Source organism: Lepisma saccharinum, chromosome 23, assembly GCF_977018435.1.
Source record: "Lepisma saccharinum chromosome 23, izLepSacc3.1, whole genome shotgun sequence".
Taxonomy (NCBI): Eukaryota; Metazoa; Arthropoda; class Insecta; order Zygentoma; family Lepismatidae; genus Lepisma; species Lepisma saccharinum.
The window spans coordinates 51769036-51787061 of NC_139251.1; the positions used below are offsets into that span (position 1 = coordinate 51769036).

Genomic DNA, 18026 nt, shown 5'->3' on the forward strand with positions numbered 1-18026 from the left:
TTTTTTCTCGTGCCAAGAAAGGTTCTGTTGTTCTCCAAGGGAAACTTATCTTTCCGATCTAATCCTGTAATGGACAATGTTCTAGTGAACCCACATAAAATCCAATATTTATTGACTGATTATCTCCCGTCTTTTGCTCGTGCCAGTGTGGTTGCTGTAAAGATTCTTCAGAGTTTCGCTTCTTGCAATAAATGCGAGATTGTTTTCCTATCCATAGGTCTCCGTGCAAACGGGTTTCGTATGAAGTAGAATTGCAAGAATTTCGTGCGAGAGCAACAAATGTGCACAATTGAAAGAAAATACCATTTTTTAAAAATACTTTTGGTGAAAACTATTTCATGTTCCATTTTCCTTCCCACAACATGCATCCTGTGCATAACAGGTTGTATAACTATGTAGGATAAATGGTATTACCATCTCCTTGGAATCTTTGAGTCCGCATAAGCTCCATGTCCTCATTTTGTGTAACATTTTCTAAGCTTTCTTTAAAACTTGCAATATTATTATGTAGTACATATAAAGCATATTTTCTGAGCTACTACCAAGTATAAAACATCCGTTGTGGGGGTAATTTACACCTGAAAAACAGGAGCCATTTTGAAAAATTTGGATAACTTGAAGTCGTTTAATTCGAAGTTGACATTTTTTGGTCCCTTGACCTTCGTATTAACGAGGTCTTCCTGAACTAAGTTTAGCATACAATACTACTGATTAACATTTTCACATACCTCGTCAATGAAAGGTATCAAGACAACAGCCTCCCAGTCTTGCTTCTTGCCATTCAGATCTGTCTTGAAGTCAGTTGGATAATAGCTGAGAATAGGGGACTCCTGGTTAACCATTAAGTCCTGGTATGATTTTGGTAAAAGCTTCTTGCTGGAAAAAAGAAGCATTGGTTTTATTTACTTTGTAAAACAAGATGTTTAAGTTCAATTTATATTGTATTAACCTTTAGGAACAGAATTCCTTAAGGCTAGGCTGGACTTTTGTCCGATGCCAGAGCAGCTTTTCTCGAATTTTCCTCTCATTTCTAAAAACCACTTTGATATTAAAATATCTGAAAAATTACATCTGCGTAGAATTCCTTCTAGAGCATTCACGGGAATCTTTGTGTGGTTTGCTTTCGCAGTTCTCTAGATATTATCAATAGTTAATAGGATTGCATAGCCATGAAATAATTGCAAATATCTAAACAGAGAAAGCAAAGCACACGAAGTTCCACGTGAATGCTCTAGAAGGAATTCTACGCAGATGTAAATTTTCACATTTTTGAATATCAAAGCGGTCTTTCGAAAGGGGAGAAAATTTTGAAAAAATATGTTCTGGTGTCGGCCACAGGTCCAGCTAAGCCTTAACTTACATCATTTCATATACAGTGTAACCCTGTTATTATGTTCCCGGATTTTACATCTTCTTTCTTGATGGACCCAACATAGTGAAATGTTAACAATAGATAACATGCATAACAGGTCCAATTTGCATAGAGAAGTTGGAATGTGCAGAACAAACTGTGTAAAGAATGGATTGCAACAAGATGATGCTCTGTTACATTTGTAATTTAATACAGAATTAGAAAAAGTTATAAGAGAAGCTGAAATACAAGCTACAGTATGATTTATTTATTTTATTTATTTATTTTATTGATAGAGCCCAACAGGCCGAACCTAATTACAGTGCTCTAATTACATAATTACATAATTACATAATATTACTAGAATAGATTCACTTCAGTGTTCCAGGAATAGTATTTTTAAAATTGTATAAAGTTATTGCAAAACAGTTACACTTGAAATGGTTTTGAAAGAGTTGCATACTCTCCACACAAGGAGAGGTAGAAAGAATTGACGTTTTCGCTCTCTGGCAATGAAAGATTTTGTGCTTGGGACGCATTTTGGAAAAGGGAACATAGAATGCTACGACTGATAATAAGTAGTTGTCTATTATACTGTTATTACTTTATACAAAAAGAGCAGGTCATTTACTTGTTGCCGGAGTGCTAGTTTGCTGAAGTTGCTCTCTGAAACTATATTATAGTATGAATCGAAATATGTTAAAAAATGTATATTATATTTTGTTGTTATTAGTTTAATAAATAGAATCTAAGTCATGCAATTCGATATATTTTGATGGGGGTTCAATTACTGTTTAGTCTTGTTTTAAGTTTGAGTATGTATAAGAAAAGGAATTTTGTTGGATATTCTCCACAGGTTTTGAATTTCAGGTATCTAAGGAATTTTGACGGAATACATTCTAGTCAATGAATTAAGTCTATTTGAGTGGGATTCCAGATTACTGACGCATATTCTAATTAGTTTTGACCGTAAAAGGGAATAGTAAAGTACTTTCACTGGTTCTATTTTCGTGAAGTCGTGGCTTGACCGGATTATAAAACCTAAGTTTCTGAAAGCATCATTAGTAACAACTTCAATATGCTTATGAAATTTGAGCTTGGGAGACGAAGGTCACTCCGAGCTCTTTCATTTCATTTTTGCGTGTGATTTGTATATTTTCAATATGGTATGGAAAAACATAAGGTGTTTTGCATTTTGAGTAAGTGACTACGCTGTATTTTGTTGGGTTTAGATCTAACTTATTTTTACACCAATAGATCACTCTGTCTACATTTTCCTGCAGTTTCAAACAGCTTTCAGAGGTTGTTATTTCGTGGAAAAGCTTAAGATCGTCGGTGAAAAGCAACTTTTGGGATTGATTTATTGATTTGGTGTTTTAAGGGTACTTTATGCACAGTAAGGCTAATTGGGACTGGACCTACAGTTTCAAGTGGGATCCGAACCACTATGTGCCTCCACCGGGTATCGGACCTGGGACCCCTTGATTACAAGGCAGTGAAGCTACCACTCCGCCATCGGGAAGGCCCTGCAACTTTTGAGAATTCTGAATACAATTAGGTAACTCGTTGATAAGTAATAAAAACAAAAGCAGTCCAAGATTGGACCCTTGTGGAACACCAGAACATGGTGTGAAGATAATTAATCACATGTAATTAAAGAAATGTTGCTGATAACAGAAAAAGTATGGAAAGAAAATGGAATTAACAGTAAATGAGGGGGGTAAAGCCTGTAGAACAAACAGGCCAGCATATACAAGGCTATTCAAAAAGAAGAAACATATTTCAAATCTTTACTGTGGGCACATGGCACAAGATAAATGCTTGCGTCTCCAGAGAGAGCAAGAATCAAAATTGGATGTGCTCAATATGAGCACCATGTGTGATGCGACAACATCGAAACAATAATCCATTTCGTTACACATGAACTTCACTGGTCTGCAGTTATGGACTCCACAGATGCAACAATTCGATGCTTCAGCAAGTTGAGATTTGCATGAATAGGTGGCATGTTAGTCTTTTTTCTAACCCCACGTATAATCGCAGGGGTAATATTGGGAGACCTGGGCAGCCACCAATGATGCACAAGGTCATGATGCGCACCTCTACCAATCCAGCATCCCAGAATGCAGAACAGCTTCTCTTGAGGAGTCACAATGTTGTTATCATCTTGAGTGCTTCCAATGCAGGATCCAATGGAAATTCTGCATGAGTGATTAAAACTTACATCCTTACTTTCTCCGGTGATGCACAGCACATGTTTGTACCTCTTACTGTGTGCTGAAAGCAAAGATTTGCAATCTGCACCTTCTTTCTGAATAACCCTGCATATCAATAGCTAAATATACTTTTGAAAACATTCCGTGTTTACTCATGTATAATGTTCACTTTATTCCAAAACTGTGGTGCATATTATGCCCGGAATAATTCAGACAGTCAAACAAGAAACCATGCATGTTTTCACTATGTCACTACAAATTACCAGGTTGGGTTTCATTAGTAAGAATAATATTTAAACAAACACATATAAAAGTGAAATAGTAATTTCCCATGATTCTTAACTTTGTATTGGAGCATTTTGAGACAGAGTAAAACGGAACTGTTGTCATTTTCTTGCATATACCGGAGAACTTGCAATTTGAAAACAGAAGTATAACTCGCCCTCTTTCACACAAAATAAACAAGGTGGTTACAGAAGTGAAAGCATAGGGATGCAAAGTGGAGGGAGAGGAAGGGGAGGGGGTGGGGTATGAGTTGGTCACAAAATACGATATTGTTGTCTTGCTCCAGATAGCAGCAGGGGACTCACTGAATAGGTATGATGTCATTCCCCCTTTATCGTCATAGCAATAGCTTTAAGACTTACAACTAAGAAATAGAGGCACATATTTTTGGCAAATAAAAAAAGCAACATTTCGGTATAAAAACAGAGTCAATTTCGGGTTCAAAAGTGGTAAATAAAATGAAATTTCGCTGTTGTAGCGGTGAAAAAGCGGCACATAAAATGACATTTTGGTTTTAAAAATGTGAATATAATACAAAATTTGATTTAAAAACTGCACTATTACACAAATTAAACATATGCCTTCTAATAGCACATTAAATCATTACCAGAATTCTTAAGTTTATTCCTGTATAAAGGAGTCCATTTTTGCTTCTCAAATATTTACAGCAGAATTAATCAATTTTCTGTGAATTGCATAACTCACAGGATACTTCAGACTTCAGAAAGTGTCTGTATATAAACAGTAAATTACGTGTTTAAGAGTCTATTTCGCATTTTGCAGTTCATTTCGCATCATTTCGTGACAAAACAGGGTAGGAAAATGCACCTCACACTTTTCAGAAACATGAAAAATTAACATTAGAATGTGTTATTTCACATTTAGTGTTTTCGTCAAAAACGAAATATGCATGCCTCTACTAAGAAAGCTATTTCTTGAACCTGAATTGTGCTGCGCATTATACAAGAGATGAATTATTTTGTCCCTTTTCCCAAACAACAACCAGGTTGTGCATTATACACACGTAAATACAGAAATTCTTTTAAAGGTTGAACCAAAATCAATTCAGATACTCCTACCAATTTCCAAGGTGTCTAGCATAAAAAGGTGTTATTGATTTATTTTACTTCGCCTTTCTGCTTTTTTTTGGCTAATAGTGAAGATGAAGATGAGGGATGATATGATGAAATTGATGAAGGGCATTCACAATGAACACTCATGCTCAGGCCATGATTTGATTGATTGAGTTGGTGTTTAAATTCCACTTTATGCACAGTAAGGCTAATTGGAACTGGACCTACAGTTTAAAGTGGGATCCGAAACACTATGTGCCTCCACCGGGCATCAAACCCGGGAACCCTTGATTACGAGGCGACGACGCAACCACTGCGCCATCAGGGAGGCCACATGATTTGAACTCAGGATCCCTGGGATTATAGTGTGATGTACTTATCGCTCTGTCAAGGAGGCCGGCGACTAAATAATAAATTATGATTATTATTCACATAAGCTCACTATGAAATGGCCCTTCCTTACATTAATGGTGCAAATACAATAGGCTTTATGAAACAACATGGCATCAAAAGACTAAATGTTAAATTTCTAATATTAAATGATTCTAAATTTGCCTGTTGATATTTGCTGCAAAGTAATAAAATGATAGCTACTAATACAAAAACTTACCTTGCTGCTGGTAAAACAGCCAAAAGCTGTTCAAATGGGTGGAATGGTTTGCCCATATCAAACTCCAACTTCAAGTTGGCAAATTCCTTGATGTCTGATATATAAGGTGCATAGTGATGTGGATAAAACCAGGACCATGAACAAACCCCATTATAGTAGTAATGGAGGTTCCACTGAATAGCTCGGACGTAGCCTTCTGCCTGAGATCTCAACACTTCCCTGCAAAGCAATGAATACATTAAACCTTCAGTACTACAGTGTGTTTCAAAAGTAGCGGAACCCAAACTTCGAAAATTTATATCATGAAAACTGTAAGAGATATTTACACCAGGTTTTCTGCATTACTGTATAAAGCCTCATCCTTAGAGATATTTTTCAATGTTTAACATTATGACTTTACTCCATACAGAAAATCAGATAAATTAATAACAGCGTTAAAATTTTTCCAGAAATGCACTTTTGAGTGAGAAATGGATATAAGAAATTATCAAAGGGCCATAATTAGACGTCTGATGACTGATGCCAGCATTTGATGGATATATGAGTGGCGATTTTATGGGTTGAGTGAAAAAGTGCCTTTTTGGGACATATCCCTGTAGCTGGCAACACTAGCAGATTGAAATTTTATCAACAGACGCATGCAGCATGTGCTTAAATATTGGCCATACATTTATGTGAAAAATCATAAATCGTGATTTTGTACCGATATTGGACTCTTGAGAGAATCGTAGGCTGCTCCTGGCTACCCTGAATTCTCTTCCCTCCACATTTATGAATCACCCTTAATATTTTGTAACAAGCTACGTCAACTAAGTTGGAATGACAGGGTTGCCACATGCATAGAAATTTACACTTAAAAGTCAAAATTTCTGTGCAAAATTATGTTATTTTCATGATATAAATTTTCAAAGTTTGGGTTGCCCAACTGTTGAAACACACTGTATTATTAATCTGAAATTGGGTAAACAATTAAGGACTCCCTGCCATAATAGCAGCACATTAAAGGATTAAGGATGTTCACATTAAAGGACTAAGGATATTCAGTGTCTTGAACTTCTTGTTGAATAGAATACACTCTAGTATACCCATCCTATGATCTTATAAGGCACATTATTATATAGTTTGTAATTCTACTAATAAAACAATACATTGATATGCTTACATAGGTATATCAGCTGAACTGATAAGAGGATCAATTATTGTTGTATCCATAATATAAAATTATATTATTGGTATTATTAAGGCAAATAAATTTGATACAAAAACTGCACATTTTTGGAAGAAAAAAATATTACTAAGCACATTCAAGCAGTTACCAGCATCTCACCTGTATAAAATTCATGGAAATTCAAATTTTGACCTGAATGTTTGGTTTTCTAGGGTAAAAAACAGAAATATATACATAAAAAATGGATCCTTAAAGTCGATAATAGACACAGGACTACAGATAGGAGTCACAGGAGAAAATGTGGATAGATACAGTGAGTGAAACCATGATTTTTATGTTCCTGGATTTTATGTTTCCCTGCATTATACTTTCAATCTTGATGGTCGAAACATAGCAAAATGTTATAAAATTTTTCTCAACTTTACATTTTTCTGCATTTTAAGTTTTTTTCAGTTTGGTTCCCTAAAAAATGTAAAATTAAAGGTTTCACTGTATTGGGCTTCTCTGCAAGAATCGCAAAAAAACAATAATGGTAGTTGCATCACTAAAGAATTAACAATACACATTCGAAAAATGAATTTCTTAAAATTAGAAAGAAAAATTATGATTCACTTATACTTACTCAGTCACATCTTTGTACTCTAATTTGTCTTGGTAATAATTCCTCTTATGCTGGTAAAATTCCATGAACATTGTTGCTTCATTTTCACTTTCATCATCCTCATCATCAGACGACAAATCATCACTTTCACTCGACTGCTCACCAAACTGAAGTAAAAATAAAAGAAATACAGGGTTATTTAAAATGATTGTCACAGTTTCAATATTTTCTTTCGGTGCAGGTCAGGAAACATATGGCATTTATAACCATGCCAATTGATGGAAGACACTCTCAAAGTTTCCTTTCATAATAGGCAATGTCCTGCAGTTGTGCATTTGGCCGCTAGGAGGCAGGCTTCAAAAGATGGCGGATAACTGTTCTGAGGAGGCATTTTTTTTACACGAGTTTCATCACAATCAGTTGCTGCTGTGCAATGACAAATTCCATTCACCAGTCATATGTGCAGTTTTATGCACGGTGAAGCCATATTGGCTACGCTGCTTATAGTTTTAACACCTGAGGATTACGATCAAAAGAAGACTTTCAGAGAAATGTGTTGGTCAATGGTAACCAACTAACTTTGATGGAAGCCAAGGGCAAAAAATGCCTTCTCAGAGCCGTGATCTGCCATCTTGCAAAACCTGCTTCTAGTGGCCAAATCCTTATCTGCAGGACACTGCCCATTACGAAAGAAAACTTTGAGTGTTTCCATCAATTGACATGGTTCTAAATGACAAAATAAATTTCAACTCTCTTCTTTCATCTGGGTATTGACTGAATAAGATAGCCAGATGTCGGGCACACATGTTATTGTCTTCTGACATGACCAATGTTGCCAGTACACCTTGTAATTTGAAAAAACATACTTTTTTAATGAATATTCCATAATTAACTCCATAAATCGTCTGTATCGCATAAAATTTATTGTTCTTACATCAGTTTGATACACATCGACCATCGATACACATCGAAAATTTTTGCAAGCGACTGCATAGCTGTCTTTTATCTAGGTTTGTTTTTACCTCGCACAATTTTTTTTTAACACTTATTAACTTTTTCCGCATGTAGATCATTATTTTCTTGTTCATATTAAAATATCCAAATAGACAAAGTTAATACCCAGTGTAAGTCTCATGCCTCTATCACTTTTTGCACAAAATTTATGTACATTCAGTATCAGTTGCATGCTTTTTGGACACCCTGTCTTATGAGCAGTATTTCCTATAAATATACCAGTCTCGGTTGTGTGCTTTTTGGACACACTGCATTATGAGCAGTATTTCCTATAAATATACGAAAGTCATTACTTGATCTGTTCATGGTTCCAAAAATACTGGATTTTGACTATGACGTTTTTTAAGAACTCTAGGCGTAATACACAAAGAATACACGTCACTTTGCTTCGGTAAAACACAACCTGGGATAAAGAAATAAGATACTTACAATTTTTTGATTTCAGCTTCAACCATCTTTCTTTTAGTAGTGCTCATGATAATTTTTACCTCATTCTTTATTGATATATTTCCTTTCCAGAATCGAAAACAAATTGACATAATTTGTACAAAGTTTTATATTAACAAATTTGAATAGTTTTTTACAATATTTTCTGATAATAACTTATTATTGAATAATTTGAAATAAAATAGGTTTTAAAAAAAATCCCTACTATGTTGGGATATGGATTGCAATGGTGAACAATAGATGGCTCTGGACTTATGAGTATTTTCTAACATTTTTCTTTATTGTTTCTGAATGTTTTACTGTGGTGGAAATGAGTTAATATCTTGATCTTTTTTACAGAATTTAGAATTTTATTTGAAATTAAGAAGATAAACCACATGTAGGAAGATAACAAAGTTTAATTTCTAATTGTCATAAAGAAAAATGAATGTAATTTCCTTTTATACAAGTAATAAGAGAGCTAAATTTTTCATGCCAAACGGCTTTCATATCAATATCATGATGATATTGATATATGACGAAAGGATTTTTTATCCTGTGGGCACATCTTAAAGCAGTAGTATACTGCAATAACACTTGCACAATCATTACTGCAGTAACACTCACACAATAATCCTGAAAACTAACATTACATCAGAATATGTCAGTTCTGATCTAAACGAAAGTGAAAGGAGTACAAGCATGTTTATCAGGTGGCCATTTCGAACATATGATGTGAGCATTATCTTCAACATATTGCTGGCATAAGAACATTGTAATTCAACATTATGACAACATATACCATTACTATCAATTAGAGATGGGACAGATTAATTGGTACTCTATCGGTATCGGCCAATATAGGCATATCGGTTTATCAGTAAAATTATCGATTATTTTACCGATCCAATATATCTATAAATATCTTATAATTTAGTGCAAATTCTGCCATATTGTTACAATTTTTATGGATAATCTCCATGGCTTACTTAAAAAAAGAGGGAATGTCCAAATACGCAACTTATTTTGCACTGCAGTTTTTTGATGCAATTTGGTAACACATGGTGCAATTACTACATACGTGAAATTTTGAAATTTCATATTCCGCGTTGCACAATTTAATGGTTAAATCCTATTAATTTCAAAGACTCCCTGTCTTCATTCACTAAGGGTACGGCATCTGGAGTGGAGATGCTAGCGCGTCACTACTTTGTTGTGCAACGCAGAAATACAAAATTTCACGTATGTAATTTTAAACCACGTTTACTGCATCCATCATGAACATGGTGCAAGTTTTATAATTGTATTGGTTTTGTTTTACAGAAGTACACTATGACTTACCAATTCATTAGAACTTTTTATAAGTTCTTCCAAATCTGGATTTTTACTTGTAAACTTCTCAGAACTATCGGTTGACTGGTCGTGACTTTCTATAGCATCTAAGAAATCTTGAGGATTGGAACTTATCTGCAAAATTTAGGAAAGGAAATCTATTTGAACACTGCATTCAAACATATTCCAAGAAAAGTATTTTACAATATTAATCTCACTTTAAAGTCTGATGCAGAAGTAATCAGTCTCCCGCCGTTTTGCATGACGAACAGAAAATCAAGAATATTATTGTATCTCAAGATATCAGTTTGGCGGTTAAGCGGAGATCGGTAATTAACTCTGATAAGCTTACTATTCATTTTTCCGCATAAATTTTCTCGCAATCGATTTAGCCATTTGTCTGGTGGCTTCGTCAGGTGTCAGGCATGTACGAGGCGCATCCAGAAAGTAAGTTTCCCTATTTTTTTAAAAAAAAAGCCAACACAGTTTCAGAAAACCATTTATTGGCAACAGGTACAGCAAAGGTTCAGCTATTTTTCAACATAGCAACCACCAGAATTGAGACACTTGTCGTATCGTGGTATCAACTTTTGGATCCCACTGTCGTAGAACTCTGCCGCCTGTGAATGGAACCAGCGTGTGACAGACGTCTTCAGCTCTTCGTCGTTGCCAAAACGCTCACCGGAGGACAGGAATTTCTTGAGGTGCAAGAAAACGTGAAAATCGCTGGGAGCCAGATCAGGACTGTAAGGTGGATGATCAAACAACTCCCAGCCAAATTCCGTCAAAACAGCTGCTGTGCGCCGAGCCGTATGTGAACGAGCATTGTCATGGAGGAGCAAAACACCTGCAGTAAGCATGCCACGCCTCTTGTTTTGAATGGCATGTCGCAATTTCCTTAGTGTTTCACAGTAATGGTCAGCATTCACCGTTTCACCTCTGGGGAGGAAGTCAATGAGCAAAATGCCCTTCCTGTCTCAAAACACGGTGCACATCACTTTCTGTACCGACAGCGTCTGTTTGAATTTCTTCTTGACCGGAGATCCAATATGCCGCCAATGCATTGACTGCTGCTTGGTTTCCGGGGTGAAATGCGAAATCCACGTCTCATCGCCCGTGATGATCCTGTCGAGGAAATCATCGCCGTCATCATGGTACCATTGCAGGAATGTCAGTGCTGCTCCTGAATGTTTCATTTTGTGTTCAGGTGTCAGGTTTTTCGGCACCCACCTGGCACACAATTTTTTGAACAGCAGGTGCTGCGACAATCTCATGCAACACGGATCACGATATCTGCGGAAAAAGGCTACTCAACTCCGTAATCGTGAAGCGACGGTTCTCTACGATGCGCTGCCGCACCAGCTCAACCAGATCATCAGTGATGAGGGACGGATGCCCACTGCGCTCTTCATCATGGACACTTTGACGACCTTCCGAAAACTGCCGACACCAGCGACGCACCATCTGCTTACTCATATGTTCGGCCCATAGACCTCACAGAGCTGACGATGAATGTCAATTGGCGCAACACTTTGTGCATTCAGGAAATTTATCACCGACCGAACCTCGCATGCGGCGGGAGAAGGAATACGAGCTTCCATTTCGGACCACTGCTGCCTCGCTACTGGCATGCGACGGGAGAAGGAATACGAGCTTCCACTTCGGACCACTGGTGCCTCGCTACTGGTGCCGGGCGGGATCTGTCCGCCTGGCATATAATTGATACGTCTTAGCTCTGCTACGCATGCGCAATTTACACGGCTCATTATGTTTACTTTCACGGGAAAAAAATAGGGACACTTACTTTCTGGATGCGCCTCGTATTATGGTGAAATAAGTCTGTTTTAATACACAGTTGTAAGTTTGTTCAGTATATTTTTGTAATCTCTCTAGCAAGCACTCCAAAATGGATCTACAGACAGCTGCAATAATCAATCACCAACAGCAATCATCACCAGTGACTTTCCCCGGTTTTCATTCAGTTTTTGTCGAACATTTTCAACATTACCGACAGTTAGACTGATGGAGGGACGACCCTCACTGGGATCATCCGCCACATCTTCTTGACCATCACGATGTCAAATGAAAACATTGGATTGATAAAAGGTGCCATTGCCGTAAGCAATTTTAGCATTTCAACAGTTTCTGAAGGGGTTTGTTTTACTAAGTTTTGCACAAAACTTAATCGCCACTCGTTGTTCTGTTTCAAATGCACGACGAGGTTACGAAACACTGCACTAGTATAAAAGCTGTAACTCACTCAATATTGCACCGAATCAGACACAAATTTCACTACACACTTACTGCATGTGACACTACGAAATACATGTACCAAATGTCACATTGCAGCATTTGTCTTGTTACAATGTTGCCAGTCTTAAAACTTTGTAGACACACTGTTATATGGCACACTGGAGGGTTCAGCCCTTGCAGCAAAGGATTTCAGAGGTTTTCCAAGTTTTTTCTTACAGGTGCTTATTTTTTTTTTTTTTAACTGATCCCATGAAATTGAAGACATGCACATGATGGAAGCATGCAAAGATATCACTAATGTGGTAATACTTAAATATATATTCAACTAAACTCACCCGTGGCCTTTCTTTAGCTCCCAATTTTCTGCCTGTCTTGCCTTCAAAGTACTTCAAATCAGTATAAAGGTCCCTGAAAGTGTTTATATCAAATTGGGCAAGTTTCTTCATGTACTTTTCAAAACGTGGTAAATTCAGTGTTCCACCTTCATTAATGTATCCTGTGGAAAACATACAAAAAAAACAACAAAAAAATAGTTTCAAAATAAAAACATAACAATGATGACAAATAACATAACATAACCTTTGGTGCAATAGCCCATGAGCGCCACGGCCTACTTACCAACTGCTGGCCTCACTCCCACATGCCTCAGCAGAGGTGGGCGGGCAATCATCCATTCAGTCACAGGGTGACGTGTGGTCAGCACAAGAACCACAAGTCGTGAACTGATGATAATACTGATGAAAGCACCAATGATCTTTCCAATTTCCAATGATTCCGATACTGATACTTAGATACTTTAATAACTCAAAACAGTTCAGAGTATTTGTAATTTTTCTTGGATTATAAGATTTCCATTGGAAGTACATCACATCTACCTGGTTTTACTTTAAAAGTATTCATAATTTCTAGGGGCATGCATATTTCGTTTTTGACGAAAAAACGAAATTTGAAAAAAACACATTGTAGTGTTAATTTTTCATGTTTTTGAAAGGTGTGAGGTGCATTTTGTGACCATATTTTGTCACGAAATAATGTGAAATGAACTGCAAAAAGGGAAATTAACTCTTAAACACGAAATTCAGGGTTTATTCACTGACGCGACACCTTCCGAGGTCTGAATTATCCTGAGAGTTATGCAATTCCCGGAAAATTGATTAATTCTGCTGTTAATATTGGAGAAGCAAAAATGGACTCCTTTACACAGAAATAAACTTAATACTCTGATAACTACATAAATGTGCTATTAGAAGTGAAATGTTAATTCTGTGGAATAAGTGTAGTTTTTAAATCAAATTTAGGATTATTTTCACAATTTTAAAACCAGTATGTCTTTTTATATACCACTTTTCATCCATTTTTTCACCGCTATAACACCGATATTTTATTTTATTTACCGCTTTTGAACCCGAAATTGACTCAGTTTTTGTACCGAAATTTTGCCTTTTTATTTACCAAAAATATGTGCCTCTAATAATTTCACATGTGATATTCATTTAATCGCAAAATCCTTCTCTTCACAATTTTGTTTTGAAAATTCATGAAAATTATCCATTGTGTATAATTTCCAGGATATTTAGAGTCCACAAAAAGTGTTGCTTTTTCCCCGTGAAACACGTGGATATCGGAAAGTATCAGCCAGGGCTGAAGCAATCAACGGGGGAGGGGGGAAGGATTATTGTTTCACCCACTTGCGGCAATGAAGGCTTTGTTGAAAAAGCATGTTTACTGTTCCGTGCAAAGGAAGGGAAGAAATGGACAGACCAACATTTGGCTCCTGGTTTAGTGTAGTGATTCATAAATTAAAAACAAACAGAGTAATAGCAGCAGACAATTCACTACATTCTTATATCACCAATAACAAATCATGCTTTTTTGGTAGTATAAACTTGAAAGGTGTGTATCTTACAGTAACGTATGTATTGCAAACGAAGCAATCAAGATTTTCATAAATTTATTTCTTTCTAAAGAGAAACAATAACGTGGCATTAAATTCAAGAGGAGCATGTCGTTTACTTTTCTTTTGTGCGTGCTCGACATATACACACATGCCCTCATGTTTCAAACATATTTCGCGATTTATATTAAGTAAGGACACATTTATTACATAATCTATGCGCAGAAAGTACTTTAAAAATTGTATGGTTGAGCTGACAAAAAGAAGCAAAATTGCATTCCGCTTGACATGCATGTACGGATTTTGATGTGTCTGAGTTACCATACGATGTGTCTCATTGTCTGAGATACGAAGAGCTCGCCGGTTCAGACAAAAGACTGGCACGGATGATTCTGAGCTCCGTTCTCACGTGAATTAATACATAAAACCTGCTGCAAACTTAGCTTAGTCTCCTTCCTCACAAGGTGAGAACTTAAGATAATTTACATGAAAAGGTACTTTTACTTTAAAGGTAACGATACTTTACAAAGCATTTAATGAAGAATACGTCATTAACATGCCAAGTAAAAACTGAACACATATCGCATCAAGTTCTTACTACTAAGGCAAAATTAATTACATAATTCTTACCGTCCAAAGTTGGAAGAACATCTTTGTATGCTTTGTACAATATAGGCAGTGCTCCACTTGAAATATGCATTGCAGGAAGATGAGGTATGAAATCATTTCCAACCAAAAAACCCATCAGAACCTGAAAAAAAAAATGGTGGTGAATCTACCTTAGAACACACTAAAGGTTTTTGAATAATATTATTTAGCATATAAAGAAATTATATCTAACAAGCATGTACTTTGTTTTTGCAAAAATTAGATTTGGCTTTAAATGAATCAACATATTTTTTTAAAATAAATTTGCTAGTTACTTTGTTACCTTGTTAAATATGAGGGCTGCTGGAAAAGTTTCTGCAATCAATATGAAGAAAGACATGTGAAATTCTGGGAATGGCTTTATTGTTTTTCAAAGTATTCACCCTTAAAATCGATACACTTTTGCATACGCTAAAATCAATTTTGAAAGCATTTTTTTCCCGTCTGAAGCTGATACCTCAGAAACCGCTGTTCGGAATGGGCTGCTTCAGGTGACACAAATCACTCACCACGCATCTTTTTTTTCATGTGTGAGAACAAAAAGACGTCATTAGGTGATAAATCAGGTGAGTACGGACAATGAGTCATTAATTTGACATTTTTACTGGACAAAAAATAAAATCAACAGTTTGGTGTGCTGAGTGGGAACTGACGTTGTCGTGGTGAAAAATAATGTGACGATTTGGGTTTGTGTTATGCAAGTCATTGATGACCTCTGGCAAACAAATTGTTGTATACCACTCAGCATTTACAGTCCTTCGATCTAAATCTATTGTTGCCACATGTCCGATATAACCGAAGAAACAAGCAACCATTTGCTTGGCAGCACTAATCAAACAAACAACTTTTGTTGGTTTCAGCTCACTTTGAAATGCCCAAACAGTGGATTGCTGTTTAGTTTCGGGTTTAAATGAATAGATCCAAGTTTCGTCCCCTGTAGCGATGTAGTACACCAAATTTGACTTGACTCGGTTGAATTTCTTGAGCATTTCTTTACACCAATTTACAAGAGCCTGTTTTTGAGCTTCGGTCAAGTTGTGTGGGATCCAACGGCTTGAAAGTTTCCATATGTTCAGATGACCATGCAAAATCGTATGTATTGCTTTCATGTCAATGTTCAAGGATGCCTGAATCTCACGGTACGTCACATGCCGATCTCTCTCAATCATTTCACGCACAGCATCAACATTACTGGCAACAACAGACGTGGATGGATGACCTTCACAAAATTCATTACTGAGAAATGTGCGACCACGCTGGAATTCAGAAAACCAATTTTACACAGTCCTATTAGATGGTGCTTCATCCCCAAAAGCCAAATGAAGTCACTCAATGCATTGTGTCGGTGTTAAACTATATTTGAAATCATAAAAAATCATTGCCTGAAAGTGTTCACGAGAAATTTCCATTTCTTACATGAAACTACTTCTTCAAACTACTGTGAAAAATTAACGAATAGGATTAAACAAACAATCAAAGATAATTTAAACATAAAAAAAGATATATTCTTCCGATCTTTATAATAGCGGAACACTACCGCCACTCTTAGTGGTAGTTTGAAGAAACGTTTCCAGCAGCCCTCGTACTGTACATACACTATTGCATATTTTGTATTTTGTCGGAAACACAAACTGTGAACTAACATGCTGTAATGTTCTTTTATCATGTCTTTGAAAGGCGTGATATAAGTTTGCCTACCATATTTTGTCATAAACTTATGCGTAAAGAACTGCAAAATTTGAAATAAAGTTGTAAAGAAAGAAGTTAGTATATTTACCGGCAACACTTCAAGATATCCAAATTATCCAGTAAATTATGCAACATCACTGAAAATTACTTTATTAATGCACAAATTTGAGAAGCAAAAAATGTAATCCTTTACACAGAGATCAACTTCATATTCTGATAACTACACACATGTGATATTATTTTCTGTGTTTATTTTCTGTACTAGGTATAGCTTTAAATATGACCACTTTTCTACCAAAATCTTGATTTTTTTTATTCACCACAAATATGTAGCCCTAACTACTGGGATATTCTTTATTATTCAACATACACAATATTGTGTATTTTCTCAAGCATACCTTATGAAATAAACATTAACAAAACACAATTTTCCAAAGATTAATACAGGAAAACCTCATTATTACGATATTGGTTAATACGAAGTACCTTATAATCCGAAGTTCTTCCCATTACCCAGCCAATACGATAAGATTTTTACTGTATTTGGTATGGATAAATTGAAATACCGATAATTTATAATACGAAGTTGTTTACAAGACCCTTAGGAAAACTGGTTTCGCTTAATTCGAAGTAGACACCTGCATAAGTCGGCAAGAGAAGATCGAATGTGGAGAGAGCTTGGGAGTTATTTTAACTTGACCTTGACCTGTTTCTTTGTCCTATGAGATGCTGACAACTCGGGGGAAGCAGTCCAAAATGACCACTGAACTTGCATTCTTTGTCAATGTGCCTGGCAGGTCAAGCTCTTTCACACCATGCGCCACCTTGGAAATATTCCCCCGTGTCAGATGAGAAATGTAAGATAAGATCGCAGGAATGTGGCACCTGGAAGTCTCACCCGTCTGTCTTAACTCTGAGCTTGAGATACATCAGTTTCCCGTGAGCGATCAACTCTTGGCCTGGTAGCAGAAAACTTCCGGTAACCACTTTCATTCAAAGCGTGTTGTTAGTGCCCTGGAGCACTTCATAAGCGAAACTGTTACAGATAATCAAAGCCACATAGGTTAAGTAAAGATCGTCAACCCGCTTAACAAGTTGTTATCTAGGTTTATGTAACATTTTGCCTCGATCTTACGTATGTCGTAACTCCCATTTCCCAGTTCACACATTTCCCAACTGTGCAGATGTCATAAAATTTTCCAAAAAAGTATTCCCTTTTTCTGTCAGAAAACGGGGGGAACAGGGGAGGGGGTTCATGATATTGAATATGTGGATAACAGCAATGACTCATCCAGAGCAAAGGAAAAAGTGTCATTGTTTTGAATCTTGCAAAGATGTTCTGATTTAACGATAACAAAATTTGATCTTCAGAAAGAAAAACAAGGGTTAAAAAAACTTCATGATGCACACAAAGTTCGATATAATACCTTATAATCGCCACTTTTCTTAGGAAACATTCACGTGCT

General features: G+C 36.3%; 1 protein-coding gene across 4 annotated transcripts in view; it reads right to left on the reverse strand.

Annotated features, from left to right (window-relative positions):
- pcm (5'-3' exoribonuclease pacman) overlaps window positions 1–18026 on the reverse strand; it is a 137471-nt gene that overhangs the window by 102849 nt on the left and 16596 nt on the right. For all 4 annotated transcript variants that reach the window (XM_083109975.1, XM_083109973.1, XM_083109974.1 and 1 more), the window contains exons 7-12: window positions 14854–14974; window positions 12665–12825; window positions 10086–10211; window positions 7326–7471; window positions 5536–5754; window positions 729–876 (exon numbers count right to left, since the gene is read on the reverse strand). In XM_083109975.1, the coding sequence (XP_082966101.1) occupies window positions 729–876; window positions 5536–5754; window positions 7326–7471; window positions 10086–10211; window positions 12665–12825; window positions 14854–14974 (921 nt within the window). The remainder of the gene's footprint in view (window positions 1–728; window positions 877–5535; window positions 5755–7325; window positions 7472–10085; window positions 10212–12664; window positions 12826–14853; window positions 14975–18026) is intronic.